We start from the raw sequence: 24,438 nt of genomic DNA, 5'->3' as shown, positions 1-24,438 counted from the left end.
CATTAATTTTCATTCATCTGATTTTAGTTCTATCTTCCAATCTTCGCACGAAGACATAATGTTATCTAAATCTTGCTGTGGATTCAACTTGTTATGGTCATTAGGGATTTCGCCATAAATGACGCAGTCGTCTGCATATAGAAGAGACACAGCAGGGTAAATCATTAATGTAAACAAGAAAAAGTAATGGACCTAAGACAGAACCTTACGGTACACCAGACGTCACTTCAATTATAGGGGAATCATGGTCATTAAGAGTTGCATACTGTTCACGGTTAGTAAGAAAGCATGTTATTATTTTGGCGACTAAATTTAATCTACGGAGCTTTATCATCAGTAATGTGTAGTTAACCTTGTCAAACGCCTTCCGGAAATCAAGAAAAAAGCAATCTACTTGTGAACCTTTATCAAGAAGGCCGTGCAAGGAATGAGTGCAAAGGATGGACTGGGTTTCACATGAGAATGATCGACGGAAACCAGGTTGAGCGGAAGAAAAAAAGCCGTTTGATTCCAAAAAGTTGAAAATTTGAGTGTACAGTAAGTGTTATATAATTTTACATGGTATACAGGTCAACTAAATTGGTCTATAGTTCTGTGGCGAGTGCCTATTGCCATATTGATATTGTGGGACTACTTTGCCTGTTTTCCATTGGCGTGGTAAGATGTCATGGTGAAGTGATTGTTCAAATAGCTTACTTAGAAAGAGAGAAGAGTACACTTTAGTCTGCTTCAGAAATTTGGGATTTTTGCTATCGATACCGCAGGATGATGATATCTTGAGGAACTCGATTATCTTCGTAATACCACAGGGCTCAATAACAACAGGGAACATAAGAGAAAATTCATACTCAAAAGCATCACAAACTACAGGGACATTCGATGGCATGGGAGAAAACGTCATTTAACAACAGAGCGCCCTGTGCGGGCGGAACAGGCTCACCAGCATCGTTTGGCAAGGAAATTGTGATGTCTTTTTTCGGGTTAACAGCATTCCAGAACTTTTTGGAGTCATTTGACAACAAGCTTTGTAAAGTAGCAGTTATAAAATGCTTTTTAGCTTCACAAACGGCCTTGTTATATTCCACTTCCGTTTTGCGGTTTATCTCCCAGCGATCGGTCGTGTTACATAGCTTTACGGAGCGGAACAGCCGCTTCTTTTTATTGCATAGGCGCTTCAACGTGTTGTTAAACCAAGGTGCTCCCGGGGTCGAGCAAATAAATTTTATAGGTAGATGCGCATCGGTTAATTCGTTAATCTTGTTCTGAAAGAGGTGCCAATCCTCCTGTACACTCCGCTGTTCAAATTCTGTTAAATATGCACCAAAATAACTGCACATCTTTAGGTTTATTTTCTCGAAATCTGCCTTACTGTATAATCCCGGGTTTTTTTTTTTTTTTTTGCGTCAACACTACGCGTGATACTGACGTCAAGAAAAAATTGCAACAAGTAGTGATCGCTCAACCCGGGCATCTGTGAAAGACTAGATAGAAGTTCTGGGTTCGTTGATAGAATTAAATGTTATGTGTTAGAGCAAGTACCAGTACATCGTGTCGGTTGCTTAACTATTTGAGTAAAGTTAAAACACGTGCATAAATTTAGAAAGTTTTGGCATACGGATATAAACTGATCAAGCACCGGATATCAGCCGGACCATCACATGTTTGGAAAATTGAAATCTCCCATCGAAACGATCGGCAAAGAATTATAACGGCATACAATACTATTAATAAGGTGATGAAGGTCATCAACAAAGGCTGAGGAAGCATCAGGAGGACGGTCACAGGCACCTAAAATTATTTTTTTTTGCTTTTAAATGTAGCACAGTCCCATACGCTTTCCAATTTGGAAGCCACGTTTATATGAGTAGACGGAATGCTCTTAGATGCGGCTATCAACGTACCGCCACCGGTTCTACCCTCCCTTTCGCAGATGGCGCAGGTGGCGTTGGGTGCGCGCAGGAAATGCCGGGCATGCACCCACAAGGGAACGGAATCTCGCCTTCAAACCTGGTCAATCCCTATCACCCGCCACGCCAGTACGCACCAGGGCATCGTCATTAACACCAGAAAATGCGCCAGCGCTGTGGCGGCTAGGAAGAAAAGCGGGGGAGGCGCGTGCCGGCCGGAGGGCGGCGAGCGCAGCTGGAACGCAGCCATCGCCGCATTAAATACGTCGCCTGAGATGGAGTCAGTGCCAAGGGAGCCGCAGCCGCAAAGGCCGGCTGATGAGCAAGTGGATCCACCGACCACGTCGCCTCCTTCTTCTGCCTCGGTGCCCCAAATCCCTGCCGTCCCTCCGGCGGAGGCCACCAAGGAGCCGCATGCAGCCGCAACTACCGCTGGGCAGCAGCCGTCTGTCGAACGAAGCGTACCACCGCAGCCTTCGGTCCTTCCAGGAGAGCGGAGCCTCACTTCTAGGCCCACTGCGCCTGCCGATCAAGCAGCGCCCGAAGGTGAGAACGACATCTGTTGCCATCCACAACGCTCTGTGACAGATTCGTGAAGGGTGGGCAACCTCATCAGGCCTCAACCTTAAATAGTCCTCGATCTCTCCGTGTGAGATCAGGTTGAGGTGAGGTCGAAAGCTGTGGCTTGCTGACGGACTGAGGTCGGGTTATAAAGTCCGCCAACGCTGGGATTCGACCCCCAGAGCATATGTACGAGGCGGTACTTTGACACAATAATGGAAAGCGATTTGCCGTCAGAACTAATGCTCAAGAATGTGTGCGGATGTGCGTACAGCCATCGATAGCAGACTACACGATGTCGTATAGCCTTAGTCATATAGAATACCAGTTAAAGTGGTTTTTACAATAACAAATGAAAAAAGAAATATAAAGAGGGTAGTTCAGCAAAGCTGGCGCTCTGGTGGGATTTACTATGCCAGGGTTTAGATATATATTGGGTGTTTCTTCTGTTGAATTATAAAACAGTGGCGCAATATCTACGTCACGGACTAAGGACGCATACGATTGGTGGGTTGAGACAAGCATGTTAGAGTATAGCGCGGCCAGGCTCTAGTGCGCCGCGCCGGTCACAATGCGGAGAGAGACGCCGCGCGAGGCGAGGAGCACACCCAACTTTGGAGGAAGCGGCAGCGGTGGAGAGGAGTATAAAGTGTGGCTGCAACCATGCACCCTCCGTAGATGGCCATGCTCACTGTGCTACATACAATGTGGGGAAAATAAGCTTACAAAGATCAAGCTTAAACAAATCCTTTAAAGTCGGCTTCACCTCTAATGACTAATGCTTTGCTGGGAAGCGACTGCTAAGGGCAATACAGGACGTTTTATCTGGAAGTATGGAGTTTCTAGGACAGTTTTGTATGTTTCTATGGATTTTTCCATACGCTGGAAATTGCTGGTTTACGCTTCGTCTATCGCCGGAGACAATGTGCTGGAAATGTGAGGCGAAAGCAAACGCCAAAAAAAAAAAAAGTCTTGCACTGCCCAAAGCGGAGCGAAAAGATAAAGAAAACGACGCTCGCTGTCTCGACAGCCGGCGCGCGAGAAGTGCGAACGTAGAATAATTGAGTTGAATTTACACAAACTTCCATTGCCTTCGACATGCTAGGAACGAAAGAGGGCAACAGCGTGAGCGATGGGAGAAGGCAGAGGAGAGTGCTTTTGTGGAAGTGAAGAAAGCAGATACGCGGCCAATTTTTTTTTAAAGGTAATAACCTCTTACCCTCGTACGGAAGGCTACTGGAAGATGTTATTTGACTGTTTTGTGGATTGACCAACGAATATTTGTAAAGGAAGCTCAATTGTAACAAGGGTTCCTGATTGGTTTCCGCATCGTTCGGTGTCATGTGGACTAACTGCTTCTTGAAACCAGCACCTCAAACGAATCCGCCGTGAACAGCTAAGAGTGAGCGAACGATCGATGACATCAGGCAAGGCAGCTGTGAACTTGGTAAGGACACAATTTAGCTCGGGCCGTCTTTACGGCGGACCCGCTCGAGGACATTCTTGACGTATGCATGACTAGCCTTGCAGAAGCGGCAGGTATCCCATTGGCTGCAGAGTAGGAACGTTCTTGAGAACTATAAAACTGATATAGATACATGGAGCAATCATAAAATGGAATCCCTGGAAATATAGAATCAGACCGCCCGAAGAGCTGCAATAGTAGGTATCGGAAAAAAACAAACGAATGGAAGGCGGCCTGCCATGTCACAGAACACTGTGATGAGTTATTTGGACAAAAAAGTTGAGGTGAAAGCACTAGGTGTTCCAATGAGCGGAAAACACGGCGTCAGGCGCACGTAACTCAAAAACGGCTCCTTCGGAAGCTCTCTGTATACCGCGAGGCATTCTGCAGCGCGAACTTAAACTCGGCAGTAGCAAGAGGTGGATCATTCGGAAGCGTTTCATAGCATAAGGCGTTGCACACGGCGAGCTTAAATTGGCAGTAGCGAGAGGTGGCGATTCACGCCAGGAGACCGCAGATGAAGGGAGTGGAAGGACGCAGATGAACAAGCGAATAGACAAGCAGATTAATTAACCATCCTCGTCAATTCTCCAATTACACGGCAACAGGAACGAGCTGCGCCGCAACACGCAGGAGACAGAATGAAGACATAAACAGTGGATTCCCGCAGCGAGAGGTGGCGTGTAAGGTCCGCAGGCGTACAATTCATGCATATACACAACACAGAAGTTCTTTGGGGTCATCGGAGAGAGAGAGGAAACTTTATTCTTTAAACAGCCCTAGTCCGGACCATCGTGCCACAGTCTCTTCATTAGGAGACGGCTGGTCCATAGAACTCCCAGAGGTCCGCCAAAAGCTCTTGCGTCGATTTGCCATCTACGCCAGGACCCGGGTTCAACCACTCCTCTCAGGAAGCGATGCGGAAACGCAGGTGTGGTGGTAGGTCTGGCGGATGGCACTCCCAGTAAAGGTGTCGCACTGATGGGTAGGAAGGGGTGTAGGGAAAATGGGACGCGAGATGATGCCATTCATGTAGTGGATACGGGATTGGGTGATAAGACAGGAGGTTTGTGCTTTCTTCCTTGTAGGTGCTGTTGATAACGTACGCCTGTTGGAGGGGTTCTGCAGCGGTAGAGATGTGTGATTTTGTACTTTCCTTTATGCCTGAAAGCCCTACGAAATATGTGTTGTTGGTATAAAGAATAGCTTCATCTTTTTTTTACTTTTGTCGTGATATTCCTGCAACGAAGAGGTCGTCAGCGATACTTTTTCTTGTGTGGGGACCCCCCTGGTCCCTGTCTAGCACATAAGAATGATACAGGCGCCTCCTCCAAACCAATATCCTCCCTCGTCGCGCCAGATTGCACGCCATTTATTCCTTTATATTTCCTTCTCCCCAATGCTCCGGCTGCGCAGCCCCTGCAACTCTCTCTAGTATCACTTGGCAATGTCCACACAACCCACTCAATCTCATCCCTTCTGAGAAGCACTGGGAGGTGGCGTTAGGCCGTTGGTACCCTGAAGTCCAGCGAGGACCTGCTGAACGAGCATCAGGTCACGGGAACCCTCCAAGCGCTGGTCACCACTCGTCGTTAGTCCAACTGATGCTCCAATAAAATTTAGTATCTCTCTCTCTCTCTCCATTGTGCGATGACGCATAAGCCCCCCAAAAGTGACTATACTCTGAAGAACGCCTAGAGAGGCAAAGAAAAAGCCTTTTAGGTGAGCTCTTAAGTTGTCTGATATTCTTGGTTCTCAACCTTGAGTGTGTAGCAAACCCCTTTTGGGCTTGCAAACGTCATGGAGGAGCCCACGATAACCTATGGTGATCCATGCGATAATGTCAAAGAATTTGTACATCAGCCAAAGTCGCCCGCAAGTTTTCCACGGCCGCCTTCTGATATTTCTGCTATTGCTTGTTATATTGCCAAATGATTTTTTTCATGTAGCTAAAAGACGCAGAAAACTTCATTTGCGGCTTTTTGTACGTCTGGATTTTTCGCATAGCTGTCTTGTTGTGCAAAAAGCCTACGCTAAGAGATGTGCTACGCAGAAGAAAAAATACCGTAAAGTTCCGAAAGGACGCCCACACAAAGTACAGAGATATTGAGCGAAGAATGCGGGATGGGTGAACTTTCGGGTCAGGTGCGAAAAACTAAAGCCATCGATTAAAACTAAAGCGCTACAGCCATCTATTTGCAGGGGTGGGCGACCTCTGGGGTCTTTTTGTAAACTGAATATTTCAACCCCAAAAGGGGTTGGGCGATGTTTTGGGGGAGGGAGTTTTCTCGCAACTTTATGGTAAGCATACAAGTCATGCAGCAATGCCGCCTTTTTGGGGATTGGCGGTAGGGTTCCGCGAGAGAGAGAGAGAGAGAGAGAGAGAGAGAGAGAGAGAGAGAGAGAGAGAGAGAGAGAGAGAGATTGGGAAGAGGCTTCCGGGACCCCCGAAATGGCCTCGCGGAATCCCCGCGGCCGGCCCCGCGGACCGCTATCTTAGAACCACTGATATGGAGCACTCACCTTGGATGCATGTCTTTGTAGCCACCTGATGCCAGGACTGCCCGCTTCTGGTAAGGGTATCAGGAGCCCAGAAAAAATGTTTGTAGAACCGTTTCACCGGTCCTGTGAAGGCTCATCCGTTTGGCGGGTGCCTTCACTCAGCGCGCATTCTTTTCACACGCGCGCCATGTACTCTGCGTTTGCGGCTTTTTTATCATCGGATTGAAAACTACACGATTACTTCCAATGCGGCATCGCACCAATCAGAATGCGCCGAGTGGGTGGGGTCCCACTTCACTAACTGCGCCGCGAAGGAGGAAGTAGTGACAGCTCTTATCGACCCTCTGCTGTTTCGCATCGCTTTGGCTGCAAAAAGCTCACCGCCCGGTTCGTTGCGCAGGAGGAGCTCCGCCCGTCCCGGCCATCAGCGGCGCCAGCGCCATGGCCCAACCGGACTCTTGGGCCTGCATGCCTGTGGTGGTGTCAGCAGCCCTCTACGTCTTTTTCGCCATGGGGCTTATGAGGGCCGAGTCCGTGCTGTTACTGGGCTTCCTTGATATGTTTCAGACCGATAGGACGACTGCCTCATTGCCCCTCACAGTCGCCGTCATCATGTCGCAGCTCGGAGGTATGCACGTGCTGGTGTAATACATATGTTGCAATAGGATGCTTGCGAGGAAAAGCCAAGTTCCCATATTCACGCACTGTCAGAAACTCACGCGTGCAGCATCTTTTTTTTTTTTGTTCAGTCTCTTGATTTATTGCGCATTTTCTTTCTGAGCAGGGGGGCAGTATAAAACTTTCGAGGGGAATGATGACTCAACTGCCGCTAACATTTTGCATCCCGCGTAACTAAGCGAACATACAAAATGGAAGCTGAGCGCTCGTGCATGGCGAAGAGCCGGCTCGCGATCTCTCTAGCAAGCTCGGCGGAAAGGCAAATAACAAAATAACTACCCCACCGCTTTCCGGCATCGAGAGAATTCGAGCGCGATCCTGCAGACCACGTAACTTTCACTGTGTAAAGCAACTGGCGATTCCAGAAGATGGAAAGGAGGATGATTGACACTCCTACTGTGGCAGACGCCTGGTTTGTTATTTTGTAGCAGTGGTGGTGGAAAAACGTTTTTATTTGAGCCGACAAAAAGAAAAAAAACAGAATGGGTAGCCTCTTCTCAGTTCAGAAAGCCGCGAGCGACTGCTGCTGCTCTAGCCCGGGAGATCAGGTGTTCCTGAGTCCCGAGCTGAGAGCTGGTCAGCCCGCACTCCCACTGCTCCGGGGTTGGGGAAGGGAGGGGGTTTGGGTGGTCGGCGCATGCCCATACAAGATGGTAAGTCGTATTGGGAGTATGGAAGGTAGGGCAGTGGTAAGGGTATGTAGTGGGGGATATATGGTGAAGAATAGGGGTGTTGAAATATGTTTCCGTCTGGAGTCTGCGCCATATTCGGGCGTCGCAAGTGTTGAGGGAGGGATGACAGTGTGGGTAACGGCGGCGGCTCTGACGGTAGTGGTGCAGTATGTCGTTGTAGCGACTGGGAAGTGGAAGGACTGGGAACCGTGGCTACTCTTAAAGGTGACACAACCTAGTCACTGGTGATCGGCAGAGGTGGCGACCCATTATCGGCACAGACCGTCAAAACCGTGACAGGCACTCTCGTCACTGGCCTCTGATTATTGCTATTCATTTGCGAGTACATGAGGACTCGGGCATTGGCCTTAGTTCCAATTCAAAGTCCATTGGAACGGACACCGCATTTAAGGGACAAATTCGTATGGTGGGGCGCCAATCGTTCTGTCCGTTGTTTCTGCCTATCTGTCCGCTCAAAAGGCGAATTTAAAATCGACTAACATGCTTAGGCCTTTTCAGCTCGGAGGCGTGGAGGCCTTGTTCAGAACGGAACGTATGGAGGCCACTTCAAAGCTACTATATACAGGGCCTTCAACGCAATTCTAAGGCTTCAACAACCTAGCTAGAATAGTGTACCTACAATAGCGAAGTTGACAACTAAACACACTCCTGAAGTCACGGCAAGATGTAACGTTCCGACAACGGAGACTTCATCAGATACATTGTGACTTGGTCAATACTGAAACTTTATTAAAATAGCACCAAAATCAATGAAAGCTTCAATTAGCAGTGGCCGCTTGTGTGTAGCTTGGCCACTTCAAACACGTAGAAAAGGTACGTAATTTTATAAGCTGGCGTAGCTGGAAGAAATAGATGACTGCAAAAGAGACGCGACTATGCAAGGAATGATTCTCCATCAAACAGGCATTACAGGCAAGTTCAGTTTTAAATACAGAGCATTTCAGTAACTCACGATGTCACCCGCGTTGTCCCGTCGTAGTCCGCACCGTCGTTGTCCGCACCCCTCCCCCTACACTATATAAAAGAAAATACTATCCGGCGCCTGGTTTCGATCCCTCGACCCTGCGGGCGGAACGCAATGTACATGGTGCTCTACCCACTGCGCCACAAAGCCGACACAAAATGGGGCGCTACGAACGCGCCTTATATCGTTGACGCGTTCAAATTACTGCTGACGAGCGCTCTCTCGTCAGCAGTTGCCACAAGTGCAACAACATTAAAGTAACGCAAACTACTTAACGTCGTGCGCCCCCGGAAATGCTCTCCATTTGATCGTGCCCCTCGCGAGGGGATGTTGCACTGCGTCGCCATGCGAACAGTTTGCCACGCTTTAGTTTCAGTTCTTTCTTTGCTGGGGTGCCGACGAGCGGCGCCACCTCCTCGCACCTCTCCGCGGGAGGATCCGCGGCGGGGGCGAGAGATGGCGCTGGCGTGTCCGCGGCCGCGTCTGCGGCCTCTTTCTTCTATCAATTCACTCGATTGCGTCGGCCTTATCTCGCTGAAGGGGGGGGGGGGGGGGCTGTAAATGGCGACGGACAGCATGGGTAAGGTGTCTGCACTGGTGTAGCGTAGTGCGCGGCGCTTGGCTTTTTTTATGCGTAGCATTCTTTGGCGAGTCCTCCTAGAGCCAAGATCATGTAACGCCTTGCATTTCCAGAAAAATGCAGATATCGCGGCAGTTCCACCTGTAATAGTTATAATAGTGTAAATGGAGATGATTGGTAGAACAAAATTGTGTGCGCGCGCGCGTGTGTGTGTGTGTGTGTGTGTGTGTGTGTGTGTGTGTGTGTGTGTGTGTGTGTGTGTGTGTGTGTGTGTGTGTGTGTGTGTGTGTGTGTGTGTGTGTGTGTGTCACAAAAATGTGCATGACATTGAACATTTTACACCATTAATCAAGTAAAATTGCCGTTGGCTATTTTATTTCCCGTGAATGTCACAAATTAGCAATGCTAGCTGCACAACAGCGCAATTATAAAAACTACAATTGAAGCTTGCGCACATGCACGCATTTTTTGCTTCTTTAACCAACCTTGCAGCGGTACCGATAAATGTTGCACTTTTTTCTTTCGTGCCTCGAATCACTATAAAGACTATAGCTTCGCCGTTCCTAATGAAGAGACTTCAGCTGCTCCCTGCCAAGTAAATTGCTTGCAGAAGCTCGGGCACTCGCCGTTGTAGGTTATTGACTTCGCTAGTTGCGCACCAATATTGTTTTCGAAAACGAAACTGAAAGCGGGATAACGGAATACTGAGGGAAGCAGCCTCCCTCGAAGTGTATAAAGCTGTAGTCTGCGTTTTTAGATTCGATGAGCACACGGAAAGCTATGATTTACGTTTATTTCACACGCTCAATCAGTGCGGAACTGTTTATTTCAGGAAGACATTTATACATGCTTCTCTAATGAGCTGTCTCCGTTCACCGCTGTTGTGACGACACAAACCATGGTACCTAAAAACGTACGGGGCATCGTTCCATTTTTTAACGTTTCTGCCCCTTTCTGTCTTATCAAACCACTGCTAGTGGCGGGAATGGTGTATTTAAACTCCCGGCACCGTGATCCATCGATACAGGCCAACCTGTTTTCCCACTTTAGTGTCCCTTTAAAGGGAGCATCTGAAGCGTGTGATCCTGCAGCTGAAAGAAAGCCTAGCCACGGAGTCCCTGAAGCACACAAACAATATCCATACTTTTCAGAACGCCGGGAAAGAGAAAAAAACCCTTTTTAGGCCAGTTTGAGTTATCTGATGTGCATTAAAACTACAATATTGGGTTGAGGCATTTCGTGGATACCTAGGCAAATTGATGACTGGAGACGCTAATTGACCACTTTGTAGAAGCATTTGGGTTGCCAAAAACTCTAAGAATATTTTTGCAGAGCTTCTTTACAAGAAATAACGAATGTTTCCGTTCTTTTTCACTGTGTGTAGCCATACAGCCATATTTTCTCCATTATTTTCACCATTTGGGGTTTCGCAAATCTTAGAGCAGAAAGTGGTCTTGCGGGGCGTTACCAGTGTGTACCCATCACTCGTTTTTCAGCTTACCAAAGTTTCTAGAAAATTTTTCAAGTTTATATTCGCAAACGAGACGCGATAATCTGTTGAAGGTGAGCAGGTTTTATTGTAATGATTCTTTGCAGCTTTCGGAATATGCCTAAAATTTAAGGTGTGCTCTCTGTCATTGCCACCGTAGAATAAAGAAAGGCCAAAGACGAGCTCAGCCGGCGATTAAGTTTTCTTGAAATTCAAATTTACAGCTGAGTACTGGATTTGAAATGAACCTGTTGTCCAACGGCGCAACGCCTCGGCCATACGGTCACTGCGGGTGGCCCCGTCCTACGATTCCCAATAGAAAACTCTGACGGCACTGTGATCTTATGCATTATGTTAGCATTCAGTTTCCCATTCCCAAATATCACAGTGTATAGCCCGCATTTTATACAAATGGTACGGCGGGTGTCGTCACTTGGCAACTTTACTGCTCCCATTCTACGCCGCAATTTGTCATTCGCAGAAATTCCACATAAACATATCCAGAGAAAAAAAAAATCGCGTGTAATGATGTGAAGAGCTGTGATTCAAACCAAGAGCCATTTCTTAAAGAGGTTGACTTTGAGTTCCAGCCCATTTGCATGAAAACGTCGGTAATCTGCATCGCTCTCCGCAGGGCCCCTGTATGGCGCGCTAGGCCTATTTCTTTCAGAAAGGGTGCTACTCATAATGGGGGCCCTACTGTGCTCGCTACCCGTCATGGCCTGCGGCTTGACTAAGAGCGTCGGCGTCATTATCTTCCTCTACGGCGTTCTCACCGGTGAGTTTGTCAGGAAGCCTGCGATGCAGCTTATCAGCTCGCATGTGCACCTCCGCGATGCCCGAATCCCTACAGCTCACCCGAAACTGCGTAGATAATCGGCTAGCTATGAACATCGTTATTCCGTTTTCTCCGCAATATGTGATCGTGAGGACGGCGGGGAAGGACGCGCCTGCGCACACGTCTCCCGCTCCGACAACCGGTTTGGCTGTCGGAAGACTCTGGATTGGCCGCTCCAGCGCGCTTCGGACCTGCTAGCTATTTTGCCGCGCCGCGTCGGAAACCGTATTGCGCATGTGTCCGTCGCTTGAAGGTCAATAGCTCTCCGCGAAGTTTGTCGCACGGGTAAATTGCCCGCACTGTAACTTATCTAAGCAGTGATTTATTTATTCCTGCCTATTACGTTAAAAGTGTTGTGCCACCAAATTTGTTGCTTGTGCATTCTTTCTTGCAAAGAAAGCATGATACATGCTCTCACATGCACATATTCTGAGTAAAAAATTTATTATCGCACGATTCATGTGAACAGGATTTGGTTTCGGTTTCTGGGCGCCGATTCAAGCAGTGACGTCACAGTGTTGCGAGGACGCTCTGCCACGTGTGTCTACCATGCGGTGCTGCGGTACGCTGCGACTTCACTGCGGCGTCTGCTCCCGCACACACGTGCTTCACCACGGAAGTAAACACGCCGACTCGTCATGTCAAGCCGCGACAGCTACGACACACTCTTTGTCAGCATCCTCGGATGCAGGCAAATGAAAACCGTGGATATGCAAACCATGGAAATGCAATTGGATATGCAAACCATTCCCCCTAAAAAAACCACTAAAAAAAAAAAAAAAAACCTGGCCCCCGCCGCGAATTGAACCGCCGACGTTGACTGTGCGGGCGCGACGCGACGCCCGAGACCACTGCGCCACCGCACAAATGGTTTAAACCCGCAAAATAGCCGGTGTACTAGATTGAGGCCCATCCTTGGAGTCGTCGGTGTTTACTAGCTAGTTTACAGAATTCCTGGCTTGTAAACTCAAATTTCTTAAATAGCCCTTGCGCAGGAAGGTTCCGCGAAGCCCCCGCAATAGCTTATCGCCATCAACTCTGCTCCTTCGCGAAAGCGCTCGCAAAATTAAGTGTACCAGGCTGCGACTACGATTTTGCACTGTAGGGATAGTGCTTGCTGTACTTTGGTTTTACGTTTTACGTTAAAAACCTTTGCCGATACTGATCTCTTATTACCTACGTAACTCTTCTTCTGCACGAAACTGACCTTATATTTTCTACAGGCGAGCCAATCGCACATGCATTCCGGGGTAACGGCGTCGCCGAAGAGCACGGCCGAAGCGTCGAACGCCAAAATACGGATCGCACTAGCGCTAGTGTTGAGTTGTATGGGCTTCATGGACCTTACCGTGTTTATTACACTCCAGAAACTAACAAAATAGAGCCGCGTTCATTGCGGAACGAATGTTGTCGGGGCGCAGTTTTCGCTTCTCGGTCGATTCCCGACGACGCGTCGGGCGACCAGTCAGGCGACCGGTTTTGTTGACGTCTTCGGTCGGCGAGTCAGTCACACTACGGCGACTTTCCATCGGCCGACGTGTTTGTGTCGCCGTCGGCGTAGTGTGACAACGCGGTCTGGCAATTCGGCAGTTCACCGATGGTTTGGCGACTCGTCGGCGTCGCGTAGTCGTCGCCGTCGTGTCGGCCTAGTGTGTCTGATACGACCAAGTGACCAAACAAACTGTGGTAACTGGAGTTCACGTTGACGCCGCTCGAGTCGCTAACGTGGTATGACGTCCAAACTTTGTTATGGTGGCAATTCACTGACGTCATGGCTAGTGGCGCTAGCGATGGGTCCCGATCTCCAGAAGAGCTTTTAGGTACTTTTTAGAAGCGAATTAAAATATATATTAAGTGCTTGCTGTACCCAGCACTTCGTGTTGATGGTCCTTGCATACAGAGAAAGGCGCAGGCTTTTTACAAATTTAAAATTTGGTGGCACAAAACCTTTAAGATGTTTGTGGAGGATGGCGCACAATAATTTGTCGCTCGCAGAAAAGGGAATATGGGCACACTAAGAGTCGCTGCGCGGGTAAAAAGCAGCCGACATTACGAAGCTTGTGAGTGCTCGATGGGCTGTATCGCATGACATACGGATCATACGGAGAGATCGTTATAGTTTACGTTTAGCCGGAACCGTGGGCGTGCGTGTAGCTAGTCGTTCTTCGTTAAATATCTTGCATGTATTAAACACTCGCTATGTCCTCCAGTTGAACATGAAGAGTTACACCGAAATTTTAAGAAAAAAAGTGGCAATAAAGGGCCCATGAAGCCGAATACACCTTGGCTCAGTTTCAATGAACTAGACTTACGTAACTCGCTCAGCGTTATTGCAACGAGGAAGGACTTTTTTTATCCGAGAAAAACGCACCAAATATTGAGCACCTTATAAATTACGCACTCAAGTGATGTAATACGGGCAGGCGTGAGGTAATATAGGCCAGCGTCACAGGAGTACTGACACGAAATTTCGAAGCTGGGATAGCTATTTAAAAGGCTTCCTTTGTATATGGAGATATCTCCCAGCAAGTAGCAACAGTTCCCGCTCTGTATTACATGTTTTAAATCTATTTCAACCTTTGCGTACACGACAAAGCTCAGAACAGATACCCTTTCGCAATCGCCGTCAGCGTGATGGCCATCTAACTCCTCTGCCAACATGAGTGCTCCCGTCACGTGGCCAACACGCTCGCTGTGCTTGGTACGCGAACCCCTGCGTGGGCATCACGCCATGGTTTTGTTAAAGACGTCATGCTGCCCGGCGCGGGGAGATGGCGGAGACCACGGCCGGTCTGGGCGCGCGAGCGAGCACGCGCGCGTCCACACCGGCATGGTGCGGCGAGAACGGTGACGTCATGAGCGCTCACCTCTCAAGGCGGCTGCCTCGGTGTTCGTTTAGTCGAAACCGAAACTGACACAAATAAACGAGGCTGTAAGTAATTAGTTACGCTGCTATTTTCGGTCTAATGAGCCATTTTATGATTAGTGGGCAGGCACCCATCGCGGCGAAAAAAACTTAACACGAAAATTTCCTGTCAGTACACCTTTAAATGCGGGGTTAACGTTGCGTTAATTGTACGTTAGTGTTTAAGTGACGCAATCAAACGGAACTATACGCTCCACTACAATCGCTCTGTCACGTTTCGTGATGGTAACTTAGGTCAGTGGCCGCCGACCACACGAACAAGTTTGTGACGTCATACAGACGTCGCCGGAAAGTGGCTGGGGAAGCGCCACTGCTTCATATGTTTACTTTTATATATCGGTTCTTCCTTTGAAGTTTACGATAAAATTTGTATCATCATTATTGAAAAAAAAAAAGTATTTTTTTGGACCAAACTTTTCCATCCTATAACACGCCGTTGGTCCTGAGCGCGCAACCTGGGCAGTCATTCACGTGGTAATGAGTTGCTACGGACTCGTAATTGGCTGTACTCTCGTCTTCGAGACGCGTCTCTGTGCAATGCGCTGCGTCACTGCCGCTCCTCATCTGGTTTTTCGTGTTCGCATCCTCCGTCAACGCTAGGGAAGTTGAACCTTCGAAGGCATTTTCAAAGAAAAAATTGGCCGCGTATCTGCTCCTTTCGTTGCAAATGTCGTCAAAAGACGATAGTCTTTATCGACTTTTGCCAAGTAAATGCCTCCCTTCGCTTTCGCACTCACCTCCCATGTTGTTCCTCTAGCGCCGCGCTCCTCCCAAGGTAAAGACGCCAAAGGTTCGCTTAAAGCATTTTAAATTTCCCGCGTTCCACTGCTCCAAACCGGGTGTCTCGATGCCAACGCTGCCGTACGGCGAAGACGCGTGTGAATAAAGGCGCCCTACTTCAACGTTTATAGAACCGCGTTTCCCTACTCCACGTGCGTTCCAAGCAGAACGTGGAACCTATCTAGTGGAACCTTGCGTAACTGTTGCCGGTTGATTCCTTAAAATAGCGCCAGAAGCTATACTTGCGCGGGCGACAGCAGGCGACGGCGGAGTGAATTCTTTTTCTGTAGTTGATGAAGTATTTAATTTCGCAAAAGTCAAGCGTCTTTGATTTTTTATAAAGGAACACTGCAAATATCACTTCTGTATTAATTTGTTGTCTTAAATATGCGTAATGTCCTGCTGTTCTTCAACAATATTGACAAGTATGAACATTACACCGGACTTAAACGGGCACATTTAGCTGTGACTATATAAGACTATTGCGCAGGCATTGTTTTACTTTGGCCTGGTGGCTGAATCGAGTCACAGACAGACAGACGGACAGACAGACAGACAGACAGACAGACATACAGACAGAACAAAATTTCTGGGTTTAAGTAGCCCAAGAAAGACTATCGTCTTTAAAATCCTCATGTTTAAGTTATTTTTGTCTCCTTAGCAGTGTTTGAGGGCAGAAGTCAGCTAAGATCGAGGCCACAACAGGGCGGAAACCAAGCCTTTGCGGGCGGCGCATTTTGTATGGCAAAAAAAAAGCGCAGGGTTTAAAAAAGTTTTATCAATGTGTTGACTGCCGTAACTGACATGAAACAAAATTCGGAATCATCAATTAAAAAAAAAAAAAACTCGATCTAAGATTTCTCGGTAAACGTAACTCACTGAACTGAGGTGACATCGATTTGGGGTAGTGCGACCTTAACGGTAATATGTTGATGTTAAGACAAATTACAGCCACTCCGAACTCCTGAACTAGCTCCTGCTGTCATGCTGTCCTATACCGTCCTGTTTCAGCCGTGATGCTCGCGGTAAGGCCCATTATGACCTGTTGCCGCTCTCACGTAAACGCAGGGTTGGGCGTTGCCTGCGAAGAGGTGGTTCCCTTCGCGGTGGTTGCGCGCCACTTCGTGCGGTACAGGGGCGCTGCCCTGAGCGTGCTGTTCGTGACGACCTCCGTGACGGGCGCCGTGTCACCGCTCGTCTTCCAGGCAATTCGCAATGCCTTCCACTTTCCCACGGCGCTCTTCTTCATCGGAGCTTTGGAGCTGAACATGCTGCTGGGATGCATCTTCGTCAACCGGGTGGCACCGCATAGTGAAGGTGGCGGTGTTGAACACGGCCCGTCGGACGGTAACGTTGCGGACCAGACGCCCGGCGTTAAGCCGCAGCCTCCCTCAAGCCGTCCAGAGACGTCAGCGGCGCCGTTCGCGCAGTCGCTTCCTGAGAACCGCGTCGAGCCAGTTGCTTCTGCAAGGTGAGCTGCCGTCCACTGCGCCTCTGAGGATGGCTTTGAGAAGTTTTGCTGACTACCGGAATAGAGGTTGGGTACCACCCCGAGCGTGAACTTTACCATTTGGGATTGAGCCGCTGCCATTTCAGTACACAGCCAATGAACGGCCGAGGTTGCTTTCCTACAAAATCTCTTGTTTACGCTGTGGTGGGCATTGTTCTTTACCGCAAAAGAAACCCCAGTTCGGAATGTGAACAATGATCCTGTGCAAGTATTGGTCACAAAGTCCAGTCTAGCACAGCGTACGACCTCCGAAGTGGCTGGACGGTTTCCACAGGTGTTATAACCGCTGCCTGTGGTTCGTGTGCTTATAACGCCGAGGAGCCAAAATGCATTCCCATAACGACGACATAAATATGACGTAGAGATATGCTATATTCTGTTCATTAATAAGGTTCAAACACGGCCGGGAATAGTTATTCTTCAAAATGTTCGAAGCCCACCTCTGACGGCGCTGGTAATGTGTGATGAAGATCACGAAACGTGGCTCTGCTTCATTGCGTGTGTATAAATACAGCCATCACCTTTCACCGTAGTTCGTGTGCTTGCCGAAGCCTCACAAAAATGATTCAACCCATTTTCGATAGCCAGAATAAGCCACAAGGAATCATTGGTTTAGGCGTAGATGGGCGGGTGTCGGCGAAGAGCTTATCTTTTGGCCTGCTCCATCTGCGCAGGCCGGTTCCAGGCGTGAATTGTCCGCCTGAGGCAGGTTCGACGTGGAGCAAGTTGGCCGTACGCTTGCGCTCCCTGGCGTCGCCTATGTTTTTTCTTGTGGCCGCTTCGAGGGCTGTCTCCCTACTCGTGATAGCGACCTTCTTGCTGACCATCGCTGACCTCGGCAAGGACAATGGTCTAACCGAGAATGAGGCAGCTTTTCTCGCCTCGGTATTCTCTGCTGGAGACCTGGTGGCGAGGGTAACGACAGGCATCGTGCTGGATTTGAAGGTGCGTTGCATTGGACGCGGTGCGTACGCTTTTAATGCCGAGTGATCTTTGTCCGTACCGACCCCGCTTTCAAAGGCACGGTCGGCTGGTTTTCTGCCCTCCTATCTCCAGTGCACTCGAATACGACATTGCAGCCACAGTTAAAGGGGCCCTGAAGTAAAATCCAAGTTTGGTTCATTCGAGACATCACTCGAATAAGCTGTATAATGAGGAAAACAGAGAACAGGCCTGCGATATCCTAGGTACTTTTCCGCACTGAACTGGTGACGCATTACGGGCAGTTGGTGGTGATTGGCTGATTGGAAAATTCAACTTCAATTGTCCAGGGATTAAAAGCTTACAGAACAAGCTTTCTGCGCTTAAATTTAGTGCGCATTTTTAAATGGCAGTAATAGCAGTGGGGTAAACAATTAAGTTACGACCGAACGCGTAAGCATAGAAGCGCCACTGTGTACTGCGGGCACTATGCCGGGCATAGCTGCAATGCCGCCCGGCGCGTTGGGCTTGTCCGACACGACACTGGTCGGCTGCCATAAGGGACATTGCATTACGTGACCTTGTTGGTCGAACATACATAATGCTTCACGAAACGATTGCTGTCAAGTGTTACAAAAATGAGGCAGGTACAAATCCATTCACAAACAAAGGGCTTAACGCACCGACTCATCGCCGGACATGAAGCGTGTGGTAGTGGAGGGCTCCGGATTAATTTTGACCACCTGGGGATCTTTAATGTGCGCCGAAATCTCGTACAAACGGGCGTTTTTGCTTTTCGCCTTCACCAGACAAGCGGCCACCGCGGCCGGGAATCAAACCCGCGACATCTGTGCTCAGCAGCGTAAAGCCTTAGCCGCTGAGCCACCGCGGCGGGTGCGGCACTGAGTGGTATCGTAGCGCCATTAGGGTGGAAACAAGGCAACAGAATACATTTCGCCGTCGCTGCAGCCTTAGTCAACATACCAACGCGTGTTTCAGTACCTGCCCTGGAAACACCATCGCTGATTCCACTAAACACACTATTTAGCGGGAGGATTAAAATTTTTTTATGAAATTTTGTAATTTCTCAGTGAATAAAGCATCGTTTGCAGGAGAAAAGCACTAGGGGCACTATTACACCCGAAATTTCTTGAATATAACCAACTTGTATTTTGTCTTCATGGCCCCTTTAAATTCTTCCCTTACCATATTGAACAGTTATAAGTAGTAGCCAGTGATTCTCCCAAGCAATCGCACCGTAAATCCGCGAGTACTTATTACTAGGTAAAAGAAGATCGCAATTAAAGACAATTACAATTGGTAAATTCAGCTGTAACTTTTTTACACAGGGGGTCTGTATTCATTTATTTTAGAATCAGCTACATGCCTGGATGGAGAAGAAATTGGTTCGCAGGTACGTGCATCATGAAATCAATTGTGATTCCCATGTTTTGCCCTACGCGGTGGCGTAGTGGCTGCAGCGTTGTGCTGCTAAACTGGTCCGCATCCTTCTACTACAGCAAGCATCATAACCCACATCTAGCGTCAATTTGAAAACCATAATTTTCAGGTAGGGAGTACCTCGATCAAAATCTTTCAGCCCATTTGGCAAAAAAAAAAAAAAAATCAGATGCTCTGTTGATATCGTATGGCTTTGATAAGCAGCTTGATAATGCTGCCAACATAAAAAAAGGTCGAACTAGCGAGATTCCGGGAAGTTATAATGAAAAATGAGGCAGCGAGCGGCTGATATTTCGGCCACGTGCGCTTAACTTATCAGGGCTGGTGAGATGGCGCACTTGTACGCGCGCGCGATAGAGAGAGAGAGAGAGAGGGAGAGGGGGGGAGGTGAGGGAGGGAGGGAGGGAGGGAGGGAGAAAGGTCTGCAAGAAAAAAGTGCATGTGGTCAGATTCCTCATTTCAGAATCCCGATAATCATCATCACCACAGCTACATTCATGATCATCATCATCATCATCATCATCATCAGGTTTATTTCCAGTTTTAGGTGAATTTGCGGAAATACAAAACTTCGGAAAGGAAGGCAAAGGTGTTGGAGCATCTGACGGAGGCCAACCCTCCCTTCCAGTTCACGGTTCAGGCAAAATGCAGATACCATCGGTTAAACTTCCCATTCCTTCTATGGTTTCGTTTTTTAACAGCGAAGGTGTTCAGAGAATCGTAATTTGGCGTGTCCGAAGTTAAAAATACCACGAAATTGGCGAGCGCGCGCACGTGAGCGCCGCTGGCCTCGTGGCGATCACCCGACAGTTAAAATAATCAAGAAAATGCCCAGCGCTCGTGTGTGCGTGCCTCACGACGAGCGCCACGCGTCCCTTGCGCACGTTTGTCAAGCCAAGCATAACCACTGAGGGAGATTGGCCAAGATTGCGGCGACCACCCGGCAGATAAAAAAAAAACCAAGAAAATTCCGAGCGCTCGTGTGTGCGTGTCTCGCGGCGACCGCCCAGCGTCCCCGGCGCACGTTTGTCAAGCCAAGCACACCCACTTAGCGAGGTTGGCCAAGATAGGCCAAAAAATAAATCTCCAGCCTTCGCCGTAATCCTGGTGACACTTGCTCACGGAATGAGAAAGACACGTGATAGCGTGCGTCCCTCCAAGGGGATGTTGAATGGTTATCACTTACAAAAAAAAAAATGAAAGAAGCTCATACTTATAGCAACAATGACGGAGTAAAGATCCTTGCAGCAGCGAAGGAGCAAATCGACTGCAATCGGGGACTTAAACGTTCGTGATGGTCGTGAAGGTTGCATACAGATTCGCTGCCTTCAAGTCTTAAGCGTTAGTGTGAGCTTCCTTCATTTTTTCTTCGAGACGAACTTATAATTTGTAGTCTATCTTAGTGCAGCTTGTATCCATCCACGGATTCATTCCAGTCTGCATTTTTTGTGTGTTGCGCTTGTGGTTCTCCTAAAGGAGCCAAAATCAGCCAGGCCGATCTGCGGGATATGGGAGTGGTGTCGGTGAGCGGAGTAGCGGTGGCGCATTTACCGCAGTGTTTGTACGCTGTTTGTTGTGTGTTCCCTTGACAGAAGAAGCGTCTTCAATCTGAGGTGCATGCGCTGTCTGTGTTCGTGGCCCAGCAGCGGTGGATGTCCTGATGCATTGTGTTTGCTAAAGTCTATGGTCTCGGTGTCCAGTGAGAACGAAAGTCCGGGCGTTGTGTATGGCTTGTGAACGGGTTACTGGTCTTGTTCTCTATTTTTTGGAATTTTAATGGCTATTTTTGAGTGATAATAGGGTGCCTTCCAAGATGGATCCTTAACGTATCTTTTCAGACTTGTGCCCTGAAAGAATTGGTCAAGTTTGGCTGAGTTGTACTTCTCACCCAAGCCTGCCCTGGCAGGGGACAATTTGCAGAGGGATGCCAAGGTCCTGTGTCTTTTCATCCTAACGCTTGGGCGAGCTTCGAGATAGAAATGTAATGTGCTCTGCTTGGTGCTACTTATTCAAAACGAAGCGTGATTGTTGAGATGAACCATCATCGTCATCACTATCAGCCTATATATATCGACACCCATTGCAAAACTAACTCCAAGCAGTCCGACATCCCTATCCACCTGTCTGGTTTGCACAGAAGGTGGGTGGTAGGAATCTTAAGGGATTGCCTTGTGATGTTTCTTATTTATTTATTTATTTATTTATTTATTTATTTATTTATTTGTTTGTTTGTTTGTTTGTTTGTTTGTTTGTTTGTTTGTTTGTTTGTTTGTTTGTTTGTTTGTTTGTTTGTTTGTTTGTTTGTTTGTTTGTTTGTTTAAGAACATACGGCAGGCTATGGAGACCCAAGCAAAAGGGGCATGAAGTGGTAACAATATCCATGATACAATAATACAAACAGCAAAGGCAGGAACAACGAAATGAAGTATAAAACACTGTTCGCCAGGCATAACTAAAGAGGCACAACTAAATATTTGCTTGTAAGAAACCAAGGAAGTTTTAAAGATTTTCGGGTGTATTATTCGAATCATTATTTCGCGGAGAAAAAAAAGAAAACTTGTACAGATTGGTAGAAGCGAACATTGGGGCCAATCACAGAGAATGGGAATGACGAGTACGGCGAGTAACAAGGGATTTCGAGAAGGGACCGCAGTCTAAAGCAAGTTTCCGGTGATAAAATAAATACATCGATTTAAGGCGGACAAACTGTCTCCTGGATTGCAGTGTTTGGATTTCGTTTTTACCCACCAGCTCGGAAACAATCTGTGCGACGAAATTCAGAATAAGCAAAACGAACAGCTCCTCTCTGAATCTTTTCTAACAAGGCAATATTTTGTTGTGTGAGGGTCCCCAACAGCGCGAGCATACTCCAGTTTATGCCTAATTAACGTTGAGCATGTAATTTAACATTAGGTGGAGTGCCTCGAAGCTTATGCCGAAGTAAACATAATGTACAAAAGACCGAGGGACAAACAATATTAATGTGCGAAATCCAGCTTAGATTTTTCGTTAAAGATATGCCCAAATGTTTATTTTCTTGTGCTTGGTTGAACGGATTTTCTGCGAGAGAGTATGAAAATTGTTGAGGATTACGTTTTTTGGTCATGCGAAGGAAGGCGGTTTTCTCTGGCTTAATATCATTCCCCATTCCAGGGTTCAGAAGAAAAAACTCCCACCTCCCCTCGCGGGAACCCCTGTGTAGATGCGACGCATAGGCGGAGCGGTAGGGACCGCGTTTTATAGCGCGCATAACGTTAAGGGGACTGCGTAAGCCGGTCCCAGTCGATGACGACGTTGGCGTACTTGTAAAGCGGCGTGGACTCTAGGTGTTTGAGCCAAGCGTGGATGTTGCTTCGCCGGAGAACGGCACACCGGTTATATGGGCAGCGCGCCCGAAGGAGAGGAAACAGCACATGTGCCGGCCCCAGCGCGTCTGCCGCGGCTATGACGCAACGTGCCGAGGCTATGACGCAACACAATCCAACACAATCCACTTTAATCCAATCCAATCCAAATCCAATCTAATCCAATCCAAGCCAAGCCAATCCAAGCCAAGCCAAGCCAATCGAATCCAATCCAATGCCCCTCGCGAGAGAGAGTTCGCTATCGGAGAGGAGAGGGGGTGAGAGGCGGAGAGCGCAGCTGGCGCGGCGAGGAGAATGGGGAAGGGGTGGACAACGCCGACGACGACGACGACGCCGGAGGGGCAAGGCGAGTGAATCAGATGCTCTGCATCTAAAATGTCAGTGGGGAGTTTAGAGCTACTTGGCCACTAATAGAGTTATTAATATTAAAAATAACGCAGTCGTCAGCGAAAGGTCAAATTTGGCCGGGTTCTTTTATGACTGCAGTTAATTAGAAAAAGTAAGGTTCCAAGAACGCTATCATGAGAAACTCCGGAGGTTAATTCTTTTGCATCCTTCTGAAGGTTTTGTTTCTTTATGAACGTTACTTCACTGTGTTTTACCTTTGGTCTTAAAGAAGTGTGGTTGCGACGTTAGTTTATTTAACGGAGGACTTCTCACATGGCTGAATCGGGGAAAAACCTATCTGCAAAGGAACATGCAACACTTCTAAGTTTTTCTGATATCTTAAATGCTTGCATAACGTAGTCAACGAACACATCCAGTGCTTATTTTAGGGGGACGCAAAGAACTCTACCAAAAAATTACTGCTCTATATATGCCCATAAGATGACTAAGAAACTTGCTCTAAATATGTGTCTGTCATTTCCGGTCTTGGCGTTCTTGGAGCGCTAGAGTTACGCCATTACAGACAGTGATGTTCCGTACTACGGAGAAAAATTCCCATTTCTACGTTCGGAAATTCCCTATTTTTAGAATTTTCCCCGCGCAGTTTCTGCGTGAATTCTCGCAAAAATCTCGGCGTCCTCTTCCTGCAACTGATAGATCCACTGTTCGGTTTTGGGCTATAGGGTGTATTCACTGGCGAGGCACGCATGCAGGCAAACATGTGAGTGCGTCGTCACTGGTCACGTCGGGATCTGCAGGATGGCGGTACTTGTCCGTGATAAGCACATGGCGTGTGTTGGACGTTCGAAACTCTACCCCACCGGACGCAATGTAATGCGTCGACTCCAGTGTGAGTGCGATTAATGACATTTCTGTTGACACCACTGTTGAGAAATGGTTAAAACAGAGCAGACGACGCACGCCGATGTTTTTTTTTTGTTGTTCTGCGGCGGGCGGGCGCAGTGGCACAAGCGCACCATGTCCGTGGCACATTGGCCACTTCGTCTATGTCCGTGGCCGTTTCTAGTGTTGCCTAGCGAAGAAATCGTCAGCTAAGCTTTTCAGTGAATACCACCTATAGCCAGCGCTTCCTATGCCTACTTTACGTAGCCGTCTGGACGCACATGGTGTTCAGAGGATCAGTGTTTCAGCATGAACTAAATTCCACCAACCATTCAGCAGCATTTCGCTCCGCATTTCAGGTTTTGTACCAAAGAGCATGCCTACTTTGAATGCTGAAGATCGAAGTTAAAACTGCCCGTATGAAAAAGAAGAAGACATTGTAGACCAGTTAAAATAATTGTAAGGCAATTTTAGCTCAGCGCCGGGACTGCTGGCGCCATCTCTTGTTGACAGCTCGCGGACTGAGGCGCACCTGAAATTACTTTTTTTTTGTATATTACCGCAGGAAT

At 48.0% G+C, this 24,438-nt stretch overlaps 1 protein-coding gene across 1 annotated transcript in view; it reads left to right on the top strand.

Annotated features, from left to right (window-relative positions):
* The first annotated feature begins 6,876 nt into the window (after window positions 1-6,876).
* The window catches only part of LOC144168452 (uncharacterized), a 28,515-nt gene continuing 10,953 nt past the window's right edge, over window positions 6,877-24,438 (top strand). The window contains exons 1-4 of the mRNA XM_077697434.1: window positions 6,877-7,063; window positions 11,473-11,616; window positions 16,451-16,853; window positions 17,567-17,837. Of these exons, the coding sequence (XP_077553560.1) occupies window positions 6,877-7,063; window positions 11,473-11,616; window positions 16,451-16,853; window positions 17,567-17,837 (1,005 nt within the window). The remainder of the gene's footprint in view (window positions 7,064-11,472; window positions 11,617-16,450; window positions 16,854-17,566; window positions 17,838-24,438) is intronic.

Source organism: Haemaphysalis longicornis, unplaced genomic scaffold, assembly GCF_048455015.1.
Source record: "Haemaphysalis longicornis isolate Haplotype H1 unplaced genomic scaffold, Haemaphysalis longicornis Haplotype H1 scaffold_2, whole genome shotgun sequence".
NCBI classification, from domain to species: Eukaryota; Metazoa; Arthropoda; class Arachnida; order Ixodida; family Ixodidae; genus Haemaphysalis; species Haemaphysalis longicornis.
The sequence above is the reverse complement of the archived record's forward strand: the minus strand, read 5'-3'. Positions and strand labels throughout refer to the sequence as shown.